The sequence below is a fragment of the Drosophila santomea genome, chromosome 2R (genome assembly GCF_016746245.2).
Source record: "Drosophila santomea strain STO CAGO 1482 chromosome 2R, Prin_Dsan_1.1, whole genome shotgun sequence".
NCBI lineage: Eukaryota > Metazoa > Arthropoda > Insecta > Diptera > Drosophilidae > Drosophila > Drosophila santomea.
In genome coordinates, this window is record NC_053017.2 from 7,609,959 (window position 1) to 7,631,790 (window position 21,832).

Sequence of the window (21,832 nt, forward strand, 5' to 3'; positions counted from 1 at the left end):
CTATTTTTTTTAAAGCCCTTTTAGTTAATTTCAGAATCGTTAACAGCCAGAGTTATTTTATCAAATTTAAAACTCGAAGCTTCTTTGCCCTTTGACACTCTGCACAACTGAGTTACTTCCGAATAATAAGTAAAATCACTCCGATTGTTGTGCTCTTAACATTTCTCTGAATTGTTGGCCTGCTTAGCTGAGTTTTGAGTAAATCTCACTGTTGAGTGGACGTCCTGCAGTGTTTCTCTTCCTGCTCTCTAAACTTCGGCTGGCGATTTCAGCGATTTTCTCGGCTTTTCCTCTCTCCGGGAAAACCCACCACACAGCACTCGGTCGGCGCATCCTCGGGCTCGCAGAAGGACACTTCGGGTCGAGTGGCGACTCACAAACGCACACACTGAACGCGAGGGAAAACACGAACACCGCTGCTAGGAGCCTTAGCCAATCGTAAAAGTTTTGTACGTATTTAGTACAATTTCGGGATTTGGCAGGATGTAACGAACGTGTAAGAAACAGAGCGCGTCCTTCTCAACCGTGTGTGTGCGATAATCGGGCAACAAGCAGCGCGACAACAAATTGTATATTACACAAAATTCGCAAAAAATCCAACGAATCGTTTGAATCCAATTTCAAGTGATATAACAAAGGTCGTACTCGGTTATAATGAAATAGCAAAGCAAATCCACAGCATTTGGAAATCCCGGCAAAGTGATTTTAGCCAAGTTAACCAAAAACCAATTCGTCGAAGTCCTCGGCTTGCCTCGGTTCAACCCCCTTCAGCCCCTTCTCAATTATCTTGTTGTTGCCACTGTACTCGTATGTGCACTTGTTTTTCTGAGCGTGTTTTGCCGCAAGCCGGCTAAAAAATTATTTCTATAATTACACCACCCACGTTGCGGGCGAAGAACTTCCGCGAAACATAATTACCGAAGAACAACTGTAAAAGCTGATAATACCTGGCGGATAAATCGGTAAAATCTAAAGAAAACATTGAAAATTATCAGAACCTTTGTGTGTGTGCGTGTGACCTGAACTTTCTTATGAATAACGATATATATGGACTTTATACTTATCGTTTGGGCCCTGCTAATAAGAAACGCCAGTCCTGTGCCGCTGTTCGAGATGGAGATTGAATCGATTGCCCAGGGAGAAGAAAATCCTTCCATCCTTGCCTTAGTAATAGTGTCGTTTCCTTTACTTGTCCTTTTATGTTTACCTACTTTTTCTTTTTGTGCTCCCAAGTTTCGTCGTGGTTTGGTTTAGTTTGCTCGCACACAATTGAAAATTCAATTGATTTACAAAATGAAGTTTACTGGTTGGGACGACAGATACTTTTTATCTATTTTCATTTGCAGTTTTACGAGCGAGTAGCTCTTTTTTCGGCCCGCTCCTTTCGGCCTTAAAGCGAAACCGTTGGCAATTTTTCACAGTTCTTTTTCGATTGAGGTCCTGGAGGGGTTTCCTGCAGTTTGGTGCGAAAATAACGCTGCGTCCTGGAAGGATTGTTGTGGCTGATGTTTTCGCTGGCTTCCGATTCGGGTGTGCCGAGTGTGTGTTTGTGATTGGAGCGGCCTAAAATCGTTTTAGGACCAGCTGCGAAGTGATTTTCAGCTATGGAGAAAAAAGGACTGCAGTTTGTGTGTGTGTGTCTGTGTGGTGAGAGTGGGTCTTCAGATTGACATAGTTATGTCCTCAGCAAGTAATGGGGAGTCCTTGGCATGAGCACAAGAAAAGTTAAGTTTGGCCTGGTCTTGTAAAACTAAATCAGATTATATAGGTTGCTTAAAGCTAAAATGTTAAGTAAAGTTTACCACAGTTTTTGAAATATGTCACTTTTCAATTGACATTTTCTGCAACTTATTGTTTCTTTATATTTTTCAAGTGAGCTCTTTATTCATGGCCTTCTTCTCTATTCTCTTGTATACAATATTATTTTTGAGTAAATTCTAAATAAAACATATAAAGGTAAATATTTTGAAAAGCCTTTCTAAATGTTTAGACAAGTATTTAATATTTTCGTTGAAGAAACTCGTAGAACACAACTCAACCTAAAATGTCTTTCACCACTTGCCTCAAGGAACTTTCCTCGTTTTGGTGTCAAGTGTTTTTATTAGAAGCAAAAGCAGAAAGGAAAAACTTGCCGACGAAGGGGCAAAGTACATTTTTTTCTTTCATTCCTTTTTCTAACTTGAAATGAGGTTTGAAACCAAAATAATACGCATACGCCATGTAAACCGAATACCTAAAATAGACTTCACAAATGGTAAGGGCTATTTTCGTTAGCAGAAACAATCGGAAATTGTAGGATCTGGTTGTAAGCAATCATAGGCTATTTTATGGCTTGCATTAGCCTAATTGAAATTATATCGCTTGATACATCATTCACAGGTCTCCAGTAGGGCTTAAGGTTAATTAGGTGCTGACCAAGTTGAAATTACTAGGCAACTTGTTTATTATATTAACGTGTGGATGGTTCTAATGAATGAAAACAAGAGATAGATAGATGGACTGATATTAATGAACGAGAGCGGGCTTCATTTGCATTCCTCACCGAGGCGACCTTCCACTCCCATTAGCTCTATAGTCAGTTGAAGCCAGGGGAAAAGCACTTCGATGGGCCTCTTCTGTCTGTTCAAACAGCATTTCACCATTCGTTCGCATGCCATGGTTGGCTATATAGAGGCGGCTGATCGGCCACGCCCACTCTTCTTTTTTCCGGTTGTTGTTGACGTTTACAATTTGGTGTTGAAAACTTCAGCTGGAAATTGGGTAATACTCATGATGATGGCGTTGGTTGGATGACTGCAGCAATCCTGCATTAAGTACCCTCCTGTGTCTGGATGTCTGTGTGTGTGTGAATTTGTGTGTGTGTGTGTGAACGCGAAGGGGTTTTGCAACAAAGAAATTTTAATTTATATAGAATGAGTTTGTGGGCGGCAGTCCCTCCATTTTCCACCCTATCCCTTTTTTGGCTGCAGTCGTCGACATTCCGATGTTCGTGTTCTGTACTCACAGTGCTCTCACTCGCACATGCAGACCGAAAAAAATCCAATTATTTTAAAACTTTTGACAACTGCAACAACAAGGCGTTGCAAGGCTATGAAAACAATAAGAAACTGACTGAACAGCCAGAGGCAACAAAAACAATATATGTAGAGGAAAGCCGAAAGTCCGCAAAAAATCAAGCAGAAAAATGAGTGTGAGTGTGAGTGGCTGAAAGGGTTGCCAGCCATTATAACTTCACTTGAAAAGTTTAATTGATTTTTACAAGTGCATATATACGGAGATGGACGCAAACACATACGTACATATGGCATGGACCTACCTGCAGTCGTGATTTTCGTTATTTCCCTTTCTCTGTGTTAGCTAAGTGGGTCTATAACTTGGTGTAAACAAAGTAGATGCAAGGGGCTTACTGGGGGAAGAAAAGAAATCAAAAGTAGCATTGCCCCATGAACCGAGGTGCAAATTCGTTAGGCTCTTCCAATTGGCTTGGCTTTTATAGTTTGTTCAATTCTTGCCTGACTTTTCGGTATTTTCCTTTCCTTATTTCACTTGCCTTCTACACCTGACTTTTTAATTGCTGCTGAGTGTGCTCCTGCTACTGTAATTATTGGGTTTTCCTTTGAGGGATTTGCTTTTAGGTGATTGCCTTAATGAGTCCTTTACTCATCGTAGGCAAAACAATTGAACCAATGAAATCTACTGCGATTAACTTTGCCCGCAGCAAATCTGTAATTTAGTTTTCGAATTTACAGTCAATTCGAAGACATCTTTAATTGGAATTTTTTTTCTTTATTAAAAGTTAGTTTGTGACTCATTAATTGTTTTTCCTTTGTTTTTAAGTATTTTCATAATATTTCTTTAAAGTAAATTCAAAATCCTTTAATTGTCGGAAAACAAGTTTTTTATATTTGGTTTATGGATAATAATTGTGAAAGTTGTTTATTTTTAGATAAATTGTTTATTTGCAGACACGAAATTCCAATCAAAAATAATTTGCAAAGCCTGTTTATTCGGACATTTTTTAGTATTCCCTAGACAATTTTTAAATTTTAAATCACCTAAATAGCTTTCCATTTGAATTGCCTTTGTTTGGGGCGGGAGTGTATGTTAAAAACGTATTTATTGTTGAATTTTGCTAGCTAAACGAGACCAACGAATTTTCACTTCTCCCCTCGGCCACAAAACCACACACAAAGGTCTCTGACAATATAAGCCAGGTCGACTGACTTTTATCCTTAACAATTGTTTTTTCCTCTTGCTTCCTTCTTATGTGTATCCTTTTTTGCAGGAATATCAAATACCGAACGGCACACAGAACTGAATCACAGCAAAAATATATATAAATCAATAAGACAAAGAATGAACTGCATATCTCAGATTATATTTTAGATATATTTAAATGAAGTAAACATAAGAGTTCTTTAAGTATTAGGTTCAGACTTATTCAGGTAAATGTATTCTGGTCAGATAAGTAACAACAGCTTCCCTCCACATGGTAACCATATATCGATGAAACGACGACTGCAATAAACCTTGCGATTGGAACTGCGACTCTCAAATTCCGATTATGTCGACAACAATCAATTTGTGTTATATGCAACGACAACACCTTCTCCAAATGAATGCGACGTGACGACAACAACTGCAAATATTTATAACGCATACGACATGTTGCTGCCATGCTAATAATGATGATGACATCGCATTTGCTAACACATCTTGTAATATCCGATGATTTTCGGCTTTCGAAAATGTATTTAACGAACGATTGAAACACTCACGTTATATCTACGACTATAAACCAACATTAAATCAACAATAATCACCAAACACACGCACTCCTGACACACAAAATACACACAAACCCTACACTGTACCGAAAACCCCACTTGCAACAACTGTTGACGTTGGTTTTTCCTATCGACTTTGAATTTTCAATTGGCACCTGCAGCAAAAGCTTAAGTGCCATTTGGCGAGTGAGTGAGTCCGTCAGCCAACGAGTAAGTCTGACAGTGACACAGCCTGTGTGTAAATAAAAAAAAAGAGCATTTACAATTATTAAAAACCCCATTGTTGTTGTTGTTGTTACCAACTGTCGAAATCCCCTTGATAGCGAAATAATGGGTCTGCAGATGACAGCAGCCAGTCCAATTGCAGCTCTCAGCCTATTAGTGTTGTCCTTGCTCACCTGGACCCCCGAAATCGTGGATGCAGCCCGTAAGTATTAGGCTAGAACTCGAATAGAACCGCGTATAATATGCTTAGAAGTCATTTAATGGACTTCTTTTTTGCCATACTACGCCGCCACTTTTCACGCAAGTTAGCATAAGTTTACGTTAAGTTGCGCTCTTAATTTCGAACATTCTTGCCAGCGAGCTCAACTTTCAAGTGGAGTTGAGTTTACTTGGATTTTAGCCAAAGTTGGAGGGGCCCAAGTGCTAAAATTAACTTAAAGGAGCATAACGCTTATGCGGCGCAAGCATTTGAAAATTAAAGAAAAGAATTTTAATCAATTGAAGCTCAAATTAGCCAGCGGAAAGTTGCATAAGCAACTAAAACATTTTTAATTAGCATAAATGGGGTAGGATGTCGATGCTCCAGCCAATATTCCTATAGCATAAACCCACTGATTAGTAGCTTATTCAAATATTAATAAATAAGAACAAAGTAACAATTTATAACTTTTAAATTATAGTGGAAGTTTTTGCAGCTAGCTCATTACTCTTGAGACTACACGTTTTCAGAAGTAAGTTATTGTAACAGCTAGTTATTGCAACTAGAAAGGCCCCAAAATGTTTGAGTGAAAAGTACCTGAACCTCACATTCTTAAAGAATCGAATTAGATTAGCATTCCTGCTAATTAGTGCTCATAAAATTGCATTTCTTTTGGCTCTGCATACATTTCATACATTTCGCATTCAATTACCAATTCCATCCAACCCAGTCCGCCCAACTGGAAACCGTTTTCGTCACCTCAGAGAAAGGAGAAACAAATAACAATCAAAGTGTTGACATTTGCAGAATTGCAGTCAAATGTGGCTCATATTTTGCGACAAGGCCTTTTGTGCAAGTGGAAGTGGAAGTGTCGAGTCTGACTTATACCTCCTGGCGCAATCCACTCGCCGTGGCACTTACTTTTCATAGGCGCTTCATTTCATTTTGAGGGGTTTTCGGGGAACCCCAGAGACTACGGTATATGGTAGATGGGTGGGGTGTCCGGGCGGTACGAGGAGCGATAAACAAGCTGCAGGGGCACTGGGAGAGTCAGAAAAACAGGCAGCACAAACACTGCACATCCTGATGTATTTGGCCGGGTTTTGTTGCCTTTTTATTTGTTGTCCTTACCGGGTGGCTGATGCTTTTGCTGTACTTGCCGCTTTTGCCTGGTTAGCCTGCAGTTTGCAGTTTGCAGTTTGTCGCACCTCTTTTTGTGTATGTGGCATTAAATTGAAATTTATGCGGCACTTTGCCGCGTGAAATGTTTGTACAACTCGTTGCGGGTTGCGGCTTGCTGCTGTTTTTTTTTACCCCCCCTCAATGTCCTCCATTTTTTTTTTTTTTGGTTTTGCTTCTCTGCCGAAGCTCTTCGGGCGTTGACAGACCGACAAACTGTTGGACAGCAGCGGCAGCAGCAGCATTGCAGGGGAAAGTATCTAAAAACATATGCAAAACTGTTTGCTGTTTGCCATGTAAATGGTTTTTGGGCCGTATCTCGTCCCTTCCGGCCTTTTTTGCTGCCACCACACCAGCCCGGCTCGAAGGACCACCCACTTTCGACCAGCTAATTTGTCGTTTGTTGGAAATTATGACACAAAAGCCCCGCTCAACAATTGCCGACTTAACTCAACTGTGTCCAGCTTCGAAATATATTTCACGCAAAGGGAACTCATTTTGCTTTGGTTTTTTGCAACAAGTTTTAATTAATTTGCGCAACTCCGGGCGCCAATGCTCCAATCTCTTGCTTTCCTTTCCTTTCCTTTCATTCCACCCATCAGTGGCAAAAAAGATGGAGGAGCAAAAAGTTGATGCTACGATAATTTGAAAAGTTTTCGTTTAGACAGCGAGAGCGGCCAAAAAAAAATAATACACGGGAATGTGGAACAGCAAATGTCAGAAGGCCTGGGAAAATCGCTCCCTAAACTAAAGGCGCCCGGCACTAAACTATATATGCGTACACCCATATAGGAGTGTAGCCCATATTAAGCCGCAAATAAATGCCGGAACCATAATTAACATATAGCAAAAGTTTTACCTCATCCTTCGCCGAAAACCCGCAAGTTGAACTACGCGAGGGCGGAAAAGTGTCTGGATGAAATATGGTTAAAGTCGATTTTGCGCCTGTGTTTGCTCTTGTGGGGAAAAGTAATCCGAAATTGATAACTTTCGGCTTGATGGAGTTTGCCAAGCGAAAGGTAATTAAACAGTAGACGCGAGAGTAATCGGCTGGCTGGGAAAATTTCAGGGCAGGCGATCACAAATCAATTCCAAACTTTTCCAATGAATATATGTTTCTACTTTTACAGAAGTCGTCTTTGCGCTCAGCGATATGTAATATTACCCTACAGCTTAACACTAAAGTTACAAGAATCCTTTAAAAAAAAATTGTATTAGGCATCTAATTTAAACATTTCTTTTTATATTATCAGTTACAAATTGCTTGGCAGCGTAAATTCTAAGATATGAAGATTATCATTTCTAGCTCTGAGAACGCTCATCATTTGTTTATTTGGACATTTTATTTTACTTGGACAAATGGGCAACACAAACGCGTGTGTAACTTGCAACGCCGCATATCATTATATTAGCAAACATTTCAGGATTCGCATATATCTGAGTTCTTCAAGAGTAATAATGACCGGACATTTATCACACTTTTTCGCGCTGCTAGTCGACGGACAAGTGACCAGCTAAAGTGGCTCTAAAATTTCAGTGCCCAAATGAGTGGAGGACCCACCTCCCACTTAGTGTGGGCTACAAGAAAGCAAAAAATAACCGAGAACATCGTAATGAAAGAAAGATAAATAAATGTTGGCAACAACAAAGAGCAAAGCGCCATAAATCTAAATAACAAATTTTTACGAGAAACGAGGCCATAAATAAGATGTTTCTTGCGGCCTAGCGAAAAATAGTGTGGACCTTTGAAGGGGGATTCCCGAAATGTTTTGGTTCGGACCATTCACCATTCACCATTCACCGTTCCACATTTCCCATTTCCCAAAGGTTGTCTCCGGCCAAGCGGCAACAATTCACCAGAGTTCTGTTAATTTAATATTATTACTTTTCATTACAACGAGGCCTCCGCCTTCTTTCCCTATTTTCCCCAAAACGCTGTTAGTTTTTTATTTATATGTTTTGGGGCAAAGACAAGGGGATTGCCACCCCAAAATGTCAACACATTAATGCGAGTGGAGACTGACGGTTTGAGATAAATCAACATTTATCTGCGGCCGTTGCTGACAATTGAAAATGACCGTTTATATCTTCTGGCTAATTACGGCCTATTAAAGGCCCTAAATGTGTTTTTGGCAAACGGCCAAAATGTATCAATGCTGAAAGAAAAACCACTGTTGGCATGTTGATGGCAATTCCTAAAGAAAATCAAATATAACTATATAAAAACTTATATAATTTTCTTTACTATTTTATTCGAAAATCAATTAACAATTTGTAATTAAATAAAGTTAGACTTATGCAACATTGGATTCCCTTTGCCAAATTGCCTGTTTTTAGGTCCTTGAAGCATTATTTTCTACGAATGCAATGCTCTTTGCTTTTAAGTGTTCCACGGACAATTGTGGTATTTTACCACTTCCGCTGGCCACTTTAATTAGAAAAAATGTTAATTTAATGCTTGGCTGAACCCCCAGTTGACTGGTCTGGGTGAATCGGTGTGTTTTCGGCGAATTCCATTTGTTTTCACTGGTTTCCTGGCTGACGGCGCTGGAAAGTGTGTCACAGCAGCCACGGCCATGAATACTTATACAGATAGTTACACTCACAACACGATGACAATTGTTTGCCCATATGTCCCAGTCATATTTTCGACAAGCCACAAAAAACGGCAAAAAAGTAAATTATGGAAGCGGCAGGCGAAAAACTGAACATTTTGCGCGAACACTGCTCATGTAAATGGCGAAAATAAAAGTTTGGCCGGCCGAGTGTGAGCTAAATGATTCATGAGTCATGTGAGTGCGGGCCGCATTTGCGGAGATTGAAGACTGCGAATGTGAGTAAGTGTGTTTGCCCTGGGAGAAAAGTGCTTAGCTCGTAATTTTTGTTGGCACTACGTGCAAATAAGGCCACTGAGGCCGCGGTTTTGGCCCTTTTTTCGCCGGGCTAACTGGACTTTCTCGGCCTGCCTTTCTCCTATACTCCCACAGCAACAATTTGAGTGCATTTTATTGTAGTTGTGAGTGTGCTGGCTGCGCATGAATATTGCAGCTGATGAGCCCCTGAGCAATGGCAAAAAGGGTCAAAACTTTTAATTAATGTTTATGGCTGCACTGCGGAACAGAGTCTCTCGCAAGCCTTTTAAGTTAAAATTTATAAAACCGTACTATTTTTTCTGTTCGCTCTCATGTTTCGACTTTGTCTTGGCTTCTGAAGAAGACTGTGGTCTTGTTGAAATTTAATTAGTATTTTTGAAAAATTTTATTAAGTGAATCGAAGCTAGTTAAGCGCTTATGGAGTTTTAGGCGACCAAATAAAATATTCAAGGCATAATTTGTGGGGTGTTGAGCGCGGCGAAAGAAAACAATTTTCGATCAAAACTTATAATAATATAATAATTACAGTCATTTAATTTTAAATTATGGATATATTACGGTAGGCCACATTTTTGTTTAACTAAAGTCGAGGTAGAACAAGAGAGAACATAGTCGAGTTCCCCGACTATCTGATACCCGTTACTCAGCTAGTGGAAGGGAGAAGGAGAGTCTTAAACACAGTTTTTGGCGGATTGTAGGCGTTATAGTGGGCGTGGCAGAAAGTTTTTTGGCAAAGCGATAGAAATTTACAAGACTAATACAAAAATGAAACAAGAGAGAACGCTATAGTCGAGATCCCCGACTATCTGATACCCGTTACTCAGCTAGTAGAAGTGCGAAGGAGAGTTTCAACACTGACAGTTTTTGGCGGTTTGTGCGCGTTAGAGTGGGCGTGGCAAAAAGTTTTTTTGGCAAATCGATAGAAATTTACAAGACTAATACAAAAATGAAAAAATATCTAAACATTTTTCAAAAGTGTGGACGTGGCAGCTTCGGGCGGTTTGTGGGCGTTAGAGTGGGCGTGGCAAAAGAGTTTCAACACTGACAGTTTTTGGCGGTTTGTGCGCGTTAGAGTGGGCGTGGCAAAAAGTTTTTTGGCAAATCGATAGGAATTTACAAGACCAATACAAAAATGAAAAAATATCAAAACATTTTTCAAAAGTGTGGGCGTGGCAGTTTTGGGCGGTTTGTGGGCGTTATATTGGGCGTGGCAACATGAATCGACAAACTTGCGCTGCGTCTATGTCTCTGGAGTCTGTATGCCTAATCTAAACTTTCTAGCTCTTGTAGTTCCTGAGATCTCAGCGTTCATACGGACGGACAGACAGACAGACGGACAGACGGACGGACGGACAGACGGACAGACGGACAGACGGACAGACGGACAGACAGACGGACGGACAGACGGACATGGCCAGATCGACACGGCTATTGATCCTGATCAAGAATATATATACTTTATATGGTCGGAAACGCTTCCTTCTGCCTGTTACATACTTTTCAACGAATCTAGTATACCCTTTTACTCTACGAGTAACGGGTATAAAAATGCCCCACAGCCGAACAATATATTGGGTTTTGTTTTCTAAGTATGGTTCTTACATAAAGACCCTGATGTCATCCAAAAAGAATTTAAGAAACAGTTTTAACTATCATATTATACAATATTCTCTACACACACTTAAGCTCTACCTTTCCCTACGGAAATTGAGTGTGCTATAGCCAGGTAATTAAATTAAATTTGCGACTCACAGCCCTTAAAGAGAATTGGTAGCACAGTTTTAGGCAAACAATCGTTCCGGTGGCAATCTTAACTCATCTCTCCGCTTTTTTCCATATTTGGCCTAGACATGCGTGTATTTTCCTCAATTTTGTGTTGTTTTTTCGGACTTTCTTTCCGCACGCAGGGGAATAATTACAAAATTTATGAGCACGACAAGGGGCGTGGTCGGTCTAATAATTGTCAATGGGGGGTAGGGGGTAGAGGGTGGAGGTCCTGCGGGGAGGGTTTTGGAGCTCGTAAAACTGAAGTAGTTGTAGTTATGGCTGTTATTGTTGCCGGCGCTGTTTGCTAGCTGCTGATTTGCATGTTGTTCGTTTCATTTTTGGGGCTTGGTTTGGTTTAACTTGGGCTTTTTTATGGGGCACACGCCAAGGGGTTAAACCGGCACGCGCTGGAAAATCTAGAATTTTGTTTTCCTTCTGTTTTCTGTTTTTGGTTTTTCCTTTGGTTTTTTGGTTTAATGTAATGTGCATTTTAATGTCATTATTTCTGCGTGGCTTTAAGTTGCAAACGGTTAAATAAAAGGAGGAGGGCAAGCCTCCAATGCAAATTGTGTGCACGAAAGACCAAGAAAACAAATTATACCGAAAAGCAGAGAAAGCGGACAATGTTGGGGTAAAAGTAAGCTATTTTTGCGTGGCACATAAAAGCGGCAGCAACAAGGGCGCCAGAACCACCTTGCCACACTTTCGATCTCTTTTGGTCAGACAAAGCAACAGCATTGTCGCTTTTGTGTTGCATAGTTGACATTGTTGGATTTCCACAAAAGGTGTAGTCAAGTCGAGCATGCCAGGGGTTCAGATGGGTGTTCCTGGGATGGTTTTGGATGCCAGGACGGTTGGCTGGCAGGATTGTAGGATGGATGGGTGTATGGGAGCGACCACAAAGCACACACCAACTGACACTTTCCTACACCGGGCTTTACATTTGATTTGCTTTCGCCTTAGTGGGATATTTGTTCTACGCACACACAGTCACAAGAAGAAAAAACAGAAAAAAAATTGAGAGAGAGAGCACTGAAGAGGCGGCGCTACAAAAATACCCAGTCAAGGCAAGAAGATGTCCTGCTGTCAGGTGCGTAGCTGGGATATATGCATTCCAGGGGTATTCGCAGTCGGATTGGGGAATCCCCTCGGGAGTGGGGCGTATTCAAAGCGAAATGTAATATGATAAAAGCCATCAGTCTAGGAAATTATTGTTTAATATCATAAGGCTATCGATAAAAATGCATAATAATAATATAATAATAATATAATAATAATATGCATAATGCATAATTTAATAACTATCAAGTTAAAAACCCTAACAACACTTTATATTGTTTACATTTTGTTTTATGTTTTGAAACGCGAATATTTTACACGATTATTTATATCAAAGGAAGGAACAAAATAGATTTTGCTTTGCTATCCCACCCCATCTACTAAATCCCCTTTTGGGTGCGCCCCTGGTCGAGGGTATGTGTGCATTCAACTGCAGCTACAACAAAGCCGTTAGACAATTGCGACTGTTCATCTTCACACCTCATTGCTCTGGCAAGGTGGCTCAAAGAGGCGAGTGGCAAAGAATGGAAGCAAAGAAAAGAAATCACTAAAGGACTTACCTCTTTCTCGGCCACTTGCAGAGCACATAAAAAAGCTTGCATAGTTTGTTTTTAGTGGCATTTTCCTTCATTCCGCTTTCCCTTATGCGTTTTTCTGTGCTTTTCTCCACTGCAGGACCTTAAATCTTAATAGGGATTGCCAGAAATTTAAAAAACCAACTCTGCTAAAGGCTGAATATATCGCTTGAGTGTAAGGAAAATGTCTGCTTTTATGCAGATTCACATTGCCAATGTAATGATTATGATTAATGATGTATTTCAGGGAAAGGCTAAACTTTAACTGATTTTCAAGTCTGCTCGATTTCAGACAAAATCTCCGACCACTTTTCTCTCACCTCAATCTTCCGCTTTGACACTCCATACACTTTGAGTTAACTACTTAGGGGAGAAGCGCCTCTAAGTTTTCTTCTTTTTATTTTGAAGTATTTTTTCACAATACGCCAGCCATGCGAAGTTTTCAATTGTTAAAACTTTGCACTTGAGCGATTTTTGTGTAGCATATTTTTTGGCATATTTGCGCGCTTGTATGTACCAAGCACTTTGCAAAGAAAACTTTTCAATGTGGTAAACACACGCAGCACACATGCAGAACTATTAAAAGCCAGCAGCAGCAGCCGAGAGTAAAATGCATAAATAATGTAGACAAGAGGGAAAAATAAAGCAGGAAAGCCGCACGGGAAAAGGAAAATATTTGCTCCTAGAAGCCAGGAAGCCGAATTTGCAATACACTCGGGACAGGAATTTTCCCAAAATATTGGTTGACAATTAGACATTTTGTGAAACAGGCTACGGAAATTGAATTGAAAAATATTCGGTCATGGGAAATGTAATTTCTTAGTGGAATTTATAAAACGATATGCAGCAAATACTATATGTTAGGCTGAAAAATTTAATTGAATTCTAAGAATTTCGTAGTAAACGTACGGAAGCTTTGAAGCTTGTGTAATCATAAACTCAATATATAATAAAATGTTGAACGGCAGTCAGACATTTATTAAGCGTAACTAGTAGAAATATTTACCAATGAAAATTGAATATTAAAGTGAATATAATACAATTGTGGGTGTTCATTTATTATTTATGAGAAAAAGATAGACATTGTATTATCAAGAACTGCACGCTATACATCTAATACATCGTGCCAAATATGTGTTTCTGGTATTAGAAAATCATAAAAAGAAACCAAAGAAATTTGAATGGCTGACAGTTTTGTCTTATCCTTTTGTAATATTTTTTGCGCAGTTTTCCCACACATTATGGAAAACTTTCTACTATAACGCACTGATAAAGCTCTACATCTTGGAGTATATATACGGCGGATATATATATACATATATACATATATGTGAGTGTGGGGTAGGTGTGGGAGGTGGTCCTCTAACTCAACGCTAACAAGCGGAGCAGAGTACTCGGGTATTCTGGCCAAAATGGCGTGGCTTGCTGGCGTGTTGGGTGGATGGGTGGGTGGGTGGGTGGGTGTGTGGAGGAGGGGTGCGTGTTTGCAGCGCGTTTTGAGTTACCTTTTGGCCAAGTTGTTCGCTGTCATGTTACGGCAATTTTACGCCCTTGCCGTTTCAGGGGCATTTCGCTGGCGACACGAGACAGACACACTGGGCGGGTGGCAAAACGCAGAGGAGAACGAGGAAGTAGCGAAATGTCAAAGCATTAGAGGACATTTTTCATATTCCAGCAGTGCCAACGCCTTAGCTTATGCAGCGAAACTTTAAAGCCATGAAGCCCAAAATGGCGCTCATCGTTGCATTTTCCTGCGATAGGCCATGGCGGCCACCGCTTTCCTCCGTTTTTGTTGGAATTTCCCGAGCTGCAGTTGCAGAAATTGATGCTGGCTTTTTTGGTAGCCACCATCACCCACCACGAGCCACCATGAGCAACCAACACCGCCCTTCAGCCCCACCAACAACCCAACGAAATTGCTGGCCAGCGTAAGCACTTTTGCATTTTTAGCTGAAGCAGCTGGTGAGGTAGGCCCAGCTTTTCACCATACGACCCCTCAATCCCTAAAACCCATCGTCCTATGTAAATATACAGGCCGAAAATGTAGGAAAAGTAGAGAAACCATAGCCATTGAGTGCACTAATTTCAAATTATGCCGAGGTAGGCAAATATGCGCACATTCTGCGAAAGATGGTTGAACGAGTGAATTGGTTTCGACTTTCGCCAGCCAACAATTTTAAAGAGTTCGCAACTCCGAGTGCAACGCCAACTATGTTTAGAATTTGTGACTTACTTCTTCGTTGCTGAAAGGTATGCGTCATAAATGAATGCCAGATTTCGGCTATTAAGGGGAATGCCTCTTTAAAGTGCCGGAAAGCAAAACAATGTAGGCATTTTTCAAGGAAGACTTAATGATATTTGTTAATTTATTTGTCTCATTAAATTTGACATATGTTTCCTAAGTTTAAACGATTGAAACTACCGTTTTTTGTACAACTAAAATGACTTATTGCAGTCCTAAAGCGTCCTGTTTCATAAATTCATCGTTTACCCCCTATGTGCGCTCATTATTCCCAACTTGCTGGAACATTTCTGAACTGGGCCCGAGTTCATGTTCATAAGAAGCTTGTCGCATTAATAAACCTAATCAAGACTCCGCAAAGGACTCTGCTTTCAATTAAAAAGCAAAGCACAAGCGCGATAGCAGCGAACTTAAAAGGCATCGTTGCTTTTGGCCAAGTGTCAATAGCAAAAAGTGGCTCAAACCGAGATGACTAATTACAAGGCTTGTCATGGGAGAAAGAAAAAAGGGGAAAAAAAGAAAATGGCGAGACCAAGAACGATTAAGAGAGAGAAGGGCTACAATGGAAGTCAATTAAAGGCGTTGTCGATGGCAAAACACACGACAGTGGGATGATAAAGATCTTGAGGCTAATATGCTAAATAGTTAAAGGGTTCATCCACAGCGCCTAAAAAAAACTAACAGCTTAGATACCGGGAGACAACAGCAAGTGCAGAAACATGGTGAATGGAAAACGCCGAGGGGCCGACAAGAAATCAAAGCAACAGAAGCAGTTACAACTGTCAGCTAAAATGTAGCCACGTTAAGTAAAACGGACTTAAAGTTTTAACAAGCTCTCATCCAAGTGCTGGGAAAGATGAGATGTGCACGGAGATGGAGCCGGATCCACGGCGGCCTCCATAAGCTCCTTTTTCCCCATTCCGACCATTTCGCCCATTCCGCCCTTTTCCCCCTTTTCGTGCAGGGAACAGGAGGAACCAACAAAAGCTACAAGGCAATGGAGACGAAGTGTTGCTTCTTGCTATTTACTTATTTTGTTTGCATTTACTTAAATCGGATGAAGGGATTTGCTGCTTTGAGCGCGACAACTTCCCATTCTCAGTTCGAACAACTTGGCTTCGCTTTTCTTCATTTCCCATCTTTTTTGTACTTTCTAAAATGAACTTCTGCATTTTTCGGTAAGCGAAACGTGCAAAATTTCAAAATCAAAGTATTTCCCTCAACTTGTGATCATTGACCATTGTATAACAAAATAAATCCAATAAACTGCCTCAATATTTTACCCATCATCCTCATCGTCATCGTCTGTCGCCTGGTAACTTCTCGGAAAATCGGATCGTTCACCAGCTTAAAATAACAAAAGAAACGAATAAGCAAACAACAAATCACCAAGGCCGATTCCCCTTTCTCTGCCTTATTTGCTAAATCCCTTTTATGTAAATAAATTCTCAAGTCCATTTTCAACATATTTATGCGCCATTTTACACACTACGTCAATGACCCGAAAAAAAATGTCCCGAAAAAAAAAAAGCAGACGACCCACACAGAGAATCTGTGTAGACATTTCGTTTTGTAAATCCCATTAACAGAAATTTCGTTTCAAAATAAGAAAAATGAGCTTTCGCCGCATTAGAAAGGAAAATAATCAAAGGCCAAGCAACAACAATAGGGGAAAAAGGGAAAACTGGAAGGTAAATTTACTGTTGACATTTCATTTTGTTCACGGAATTTGTATGTCGTTTCTTTTGCTACCAACTTTGATAGGATAAGGGAACCAAAAATTAACTTCAGTCCTTTACGGGTTTTTGTTGTTTGAAAGCACCAAAATGAAGTGTTTCTTGGGTCAAGAGACAAGTGTAGGGCGTTTCAATTGGATGACCTAACAGGCAGCAATAGGTCCGACAAAAAATCAAATGAAATCTGTTTTCGATTTGGGACATCCAATGGAGTTATTATTTACCCCTTTAGAACAGAACCTGAAGCAGGCTTGTAGGGGTAATATACTACAAGATCTTTATAAATTTTTATAAATTCCAGCTTAAACATATTCCTCCATAAATAAAAAACTTTCATGGGCGGAGGAAAAGCACTAGAACTTTTCAACCCTGAACTCCAGTATAATATTTCAAACTATCCCATCTGATTTATGCGCTCGCTAAGCCTTTTCCCCAAAATTTTAACCCTTTCTGCGCTATTTATAATGCTTCTTTGGCGCAGCTAATTGAAAGCTCTATTCGCCGCTGACCTTTTGGCCATCCTTTCCGAGAAGCAACTTTAGCTCTTATCAGTTACGAAATGGGAATTAATATTTAATGCGCTCACATTTTTGCCTTTTTCCGCTCTTATTATTTCTTTTTGCCCCTGTTGTGGTTCCGGTTTCCATTTATCCGCAGGCGAGGAGAAAGCTTTGAAATGTTAGATGCTGCTTAGCCTCATTAATAAATAATGCAGCGAATATTTAGAGATGAATAACCAAGTAGTGGGGAAAACGACAGGTAGCTGCGTTTCCATTTCCATTCGCCTGTTTTCAATAAAATTTAGCTGATCAATGCGAAAGCATTGATAAGCCGTGAATAAAGTTTTCGCCTGGCACCGCACAAAAATTTGTCTTTGAGCCGTAAACTTTCCATTTTTCGCAGCGCTTAAACGCAGACAGGAAAACTTTTGCGGGAAAAGGAAAAAGTTTTTAACTGGTTGGCCTGGGTCTTCTTATTCCCCGAACATCCAGCATCCAACATCCAACTTGTTGCCTTCAAAAGTGTTGAAGCTGGTGGGGATTGGGACTGGAATTGGAAAGAAGCTGGAGATGGAGATGGCGGACAGCATCTGCTAAGACAAACATAAATTAGATGCCATTGTCCAATGGAATCCAGCGTGGGCTGCAGAACCGCAAACTTTGGCCCTCTAATGATGGCACATTCAGAATGGAGACGGTGCCGCGTCGGCGGTATAAATTAGCCAAAAGCCATTTCCCGCTAGGTGGCTTCAACTCAAATTAAATGTTAATTTCATGCCATCATAATCACCACTGCCGTCGTCCTTAGTCGTTGTCGTTGTCGTGGTCGTGGTCGTGGTCGCCACACATGACCTCATTAAGACCGAAACCATTGGAACAGCATTGTTGCCGCCTCGTATTCCGCAATATACACACATACTCCTATACACACAGCCATGGCCATACAGCCATATAATAGAAGGGAAGTACGGCCTGAACGGGCTGGTCCGAAAACCACATCCAGCCGGCCCACAAATATACAAGTCGCGTCGCTTTTCCACGCGTCCCCTCCCCAAATAAACTGTAAAAATGTGTTTACCGACAATTTTCTACACAATTTTATATCCCGCAAGACTCGGAGGATCGGGATACGGATTCGGTCTGGGTTACGGCCGCTCCGAGTTTTTGTTTTCGCCTGGAGTTTCGGCAAATTAGGGTGCGCATGAGGTCATATTAATGTGGTTAATTACAATAATTAGAAATTTAATTAAGGTGTGTGTGGGTGGGTTGGTGTGTGCTTTGGATGGAAGTCCACTCGAATCGAATTTACATGTTAAAGCGCTGTAAAAAAGCGGAGAGAAGCCAGGTAATTATGCGCCATATATAAACCGTATAAATACAATATGATTACGAATTGTTGTTGGAACACAGAGGGGTTAAGGGGTGAGGGGTTAACCGACGAGAGGCTAGCTCCTCAGTTGCTTTTCGACACAGTGGTTGGAGCTCAGTTTGCAATGTGGCACTAAAAGAGTTGTTGTGGTAAACGAATTGTAACCAAGCTTTTGCAAAGGGGCATTCGATATAAATGGCTCCTACTTTTGCCAACCAAGTGAGAGTATAATTTATACTACGTGTAAATATTATATATCTATGTATTTTTGAGGGCCATATGAGCGAAGAAAACAACGTGAGGTGGTCTAATCTAAGTACAGTCATAGATCATACAACAAGTTCACTAGCCTTCAATTATATCTGGCACAAGGCGCAGCACGTGGTGTTGAGCCACCGGAACCGCACAGGAATTCCTCCTCCAGCCCACGGGGCGGGAAGGAAGGAAATGGTCTGGTGTTTATGAGGGGTAGACCAGTTTATGACCCTTGGCCAACACACATGGCAATGGTCTCCCCGTGCCGATGGTCGGTCTTCTACGAACCAAAAATTTCGAACATAGCGCCCCAGAAATGTGCGTTTAATTACAGCTATTACGTGTCATTGATTTGCCTCATATACTTCACCAGTCAGAAACATTCTATCCGGTGGCCTTCCAATTGCCGCCAATTTGGGATGGGATGTACAATTTGATTTGTTGCCCCGGTTTTGGTTTAATAACTTTGATTGCCAAGGTAACGGATGCTACCAAATAATTATTACTTCTTCTTTAGTATTGTATATTTTTGCATGATTTATCTTTCTATTTTGTTTTTATACCCGTTACTCGTACAGTAAAAGGGTATACTAGATTCCTTGAGAAGTATGCAACAAGCAGAAAAAAGCGTTTCCGACCATATAAAGTATATATGTACATATATTCTTGATCAGGATCAATAGCCGTGTCGATCTGGCCGTGCCCGTATGAACGCCTCGATCTCAGGAACTATAAAAGCAAGAATATTCAGATTAAGCATGCAGCTTCCAGAGACATAGTTTTTTTGTTCCCTATTTCTAAAAAAAAATTCCAAAATTTCTTGTTCGCACTTCCACTTGCTGAGTAACGGGAAGCTGATAGTCGGGGAACTCGACTATAGCGTTCCCTCTTGTTATATAAATTTGGTAAGATTTGGTATTTTGTCACTCTCACGTATATTTAAAATACAGAATCACAGGAATGATCTGCGGTTTGAATGAAAAGATTACCACACTAGGAAACTGTTTTCATTTTATTTTCTTTAAAATTTACCTAAACCTAAATTAAAATTAAACTGAAGAGCCTTTTAAAATTTAAAGGCTACAAGTCGTAACCAAATTCTCACACCAGATGAAGCCTCCGATTGTTAACTTACCTCGGCTAGTGGTGCACACACTGAGTCTGCCGTGCTTGCCTTCAGGAAATCTCGGAGCTGAGCAGGATTCTCACATTTTATTTAGTTTATTATGTAATGAATATTTGCAAATCTCGCCGACTGCATCGTGGAAATGGGCGTGGTCGACGGGGGCGCAGGGGCGGTGAGTCGGGGAGGCGCACATAGCTGAAGACTTGAAGTAGATTTAATTTGCGTATGAAAAATTCCTTTTGCAGTGGCAGCAGAGGAAGCAGCAGCAATTCCCCAAACGAGTTAGCTCCACAGTTCCCGGCTGCTTCTTTCTTCCTGCACCCTTTCTTTCTCTCTCTCGCTCTGTCTGTGTGTGTGTGTGTGAGTGTGCGCTTGTGTGCAGTTGTTTAGAGGATATGCATAAGAATGCCTTGCATTTCCGCTTCAGTTTAATGCGAGTGTGTTGGTGAGCTTTATTTTCAGCGCTTGTTTTTCGCAAACAGTGATTTCCTATTTTCTCTTACCCCTTACCACCTCCCCCTCCCGAATCATTTCCCATTCGGACTCCCAATCTCCCGGCCATGTCCCTCCCTTTACCCTTTTGGGCGGCAGAAGTGGAATTGCTCCGAGTTTATTTTATGCTTTGAGCAAAGTTTCGTTGCATATTTTAAGGCAGTTTTGCCGGCTGCAGTTATGTATGTACTAACAGAGGGAAAAAAGAACACACACAAAAACAATCAACTGCGATTTGTTGTGGAGAAATTGCAGAATTATGCAAAAGTCAGGAGGCCACCACCGTCATAGAACTCCATCCCAGTCCCCTTTCCACGCCTGGGAAAGCATATTTTCCGTGCTTGGCGGGCGTTTGTCAGTCAGCCAGACGCGCAGACAGATGGACCGACCGCCAGACAAGATAGTTTAGGCATTTGAAATAATTTGATGTTTTCATATTTATTAAATTCCACCCGCAGCTTTCCCGCCCCCTGTGACCGACCTTTGGCAAACAACAAAGTGCCAGCAAATCAATTACAAAGCGCACTCGACTTCGCCACTCATATGCCCACAACCTCATATGTATGTACATATGCATACACATTCACTTGTACAATGTGCATATATGGAATCCTTTCGAGTTCGTTGTCCGTAGTTCCGCTGCCTGCCATTCAGTTCAGCAGTTTGCATGTTTGATGCCTATCTTTAATTAGAACGGTGCTAGAAATTGATGACGGGCCCAGTCAACGGCTCGTTTTGTTGAATGGCGAGGGAGCCTGCCTCTATCACCGGGTAATTACCTGACAGGAAATGCAAATCTAGCCAAAGGGTACGATTATTTTTCTTTCACATCTAGCACTCGATCGCCAACCCCCTTCCGCCGGAAGTGAAACAGAATGGACGGGTCGGGACGGGACGATAGGGGCAGGAGGTATACCCATTTTAAATAAAGTTTCGACAGCTTGGCACAAATTTGTAACGAAAAGGGATTTTCCGAACGGCCTGTCTCGGTCTCATCATAATCAGCGATGGCTGTCGAGCAGCTGCTCACTTCTTTGGGTCACATAAACGGCAACATGTCAACCTCAAAAACCGCAAAACTTGGCAAATAAGTTTTTTCCAAGAGGGTTTTTGGGGTTCCATTTCTGGAGGGGTAGAAGTATGCCGGAAAAGAGGGCCGTTGACTGCTTCTTCGATTGAAAATCAACTTTCGCACACACGCTAAGACTCACACTTGTGTGTGTTGATTTGACGACACCAAATGAAGGTGCACAGTGTGCCAAAAACAAGGGTTTTAGGTATATTAACATACAAAAGCTCAACGAAACTATAACGACATGTCAATAAAATTTACTATAAAATCGGATAATTTTGAAACTAGTTACAATTAATGCAGGCCGAGAGAACAATAAACATGCGGTTCATACTAAGAATTCATGGTTTTTGCAGAGAAGAGAATCCGTTTTAAA

The 21,832-nt window shown here is 40.9% G+C and overlaps 1 protein-coding gene across 8 annotated transcripts in view; it reads left to right on the forward strand.

Moving 5' to 3' along the window:
* Nucleotides 1-21,832, forward strand: part of LOC120446767 (tyrosine-protein phosphatase Lar) — a 118,004-nt gene that overhangs the window by 19,269 nt on the left and 76,903 nt on the right. For all 8 annotated transcript variants that reach the window (XM_039627905.2, XM_039627906.2, XM_039627910.2 and 5 more), the window contains exon 3: nucleotides 4,949-5,214. In XM_039627905.2, coding sequence (XP_039483839.1) covers nucleotides 5,118-5,214 — 97 coding nt within the window. In that variant the 5' untranslated portion in view covers nucleotides 4,949-5,117. The remainder of the gene's footprint in view (nucleotides 1-4,948; nucleotides 5,215-21,832) is intronic.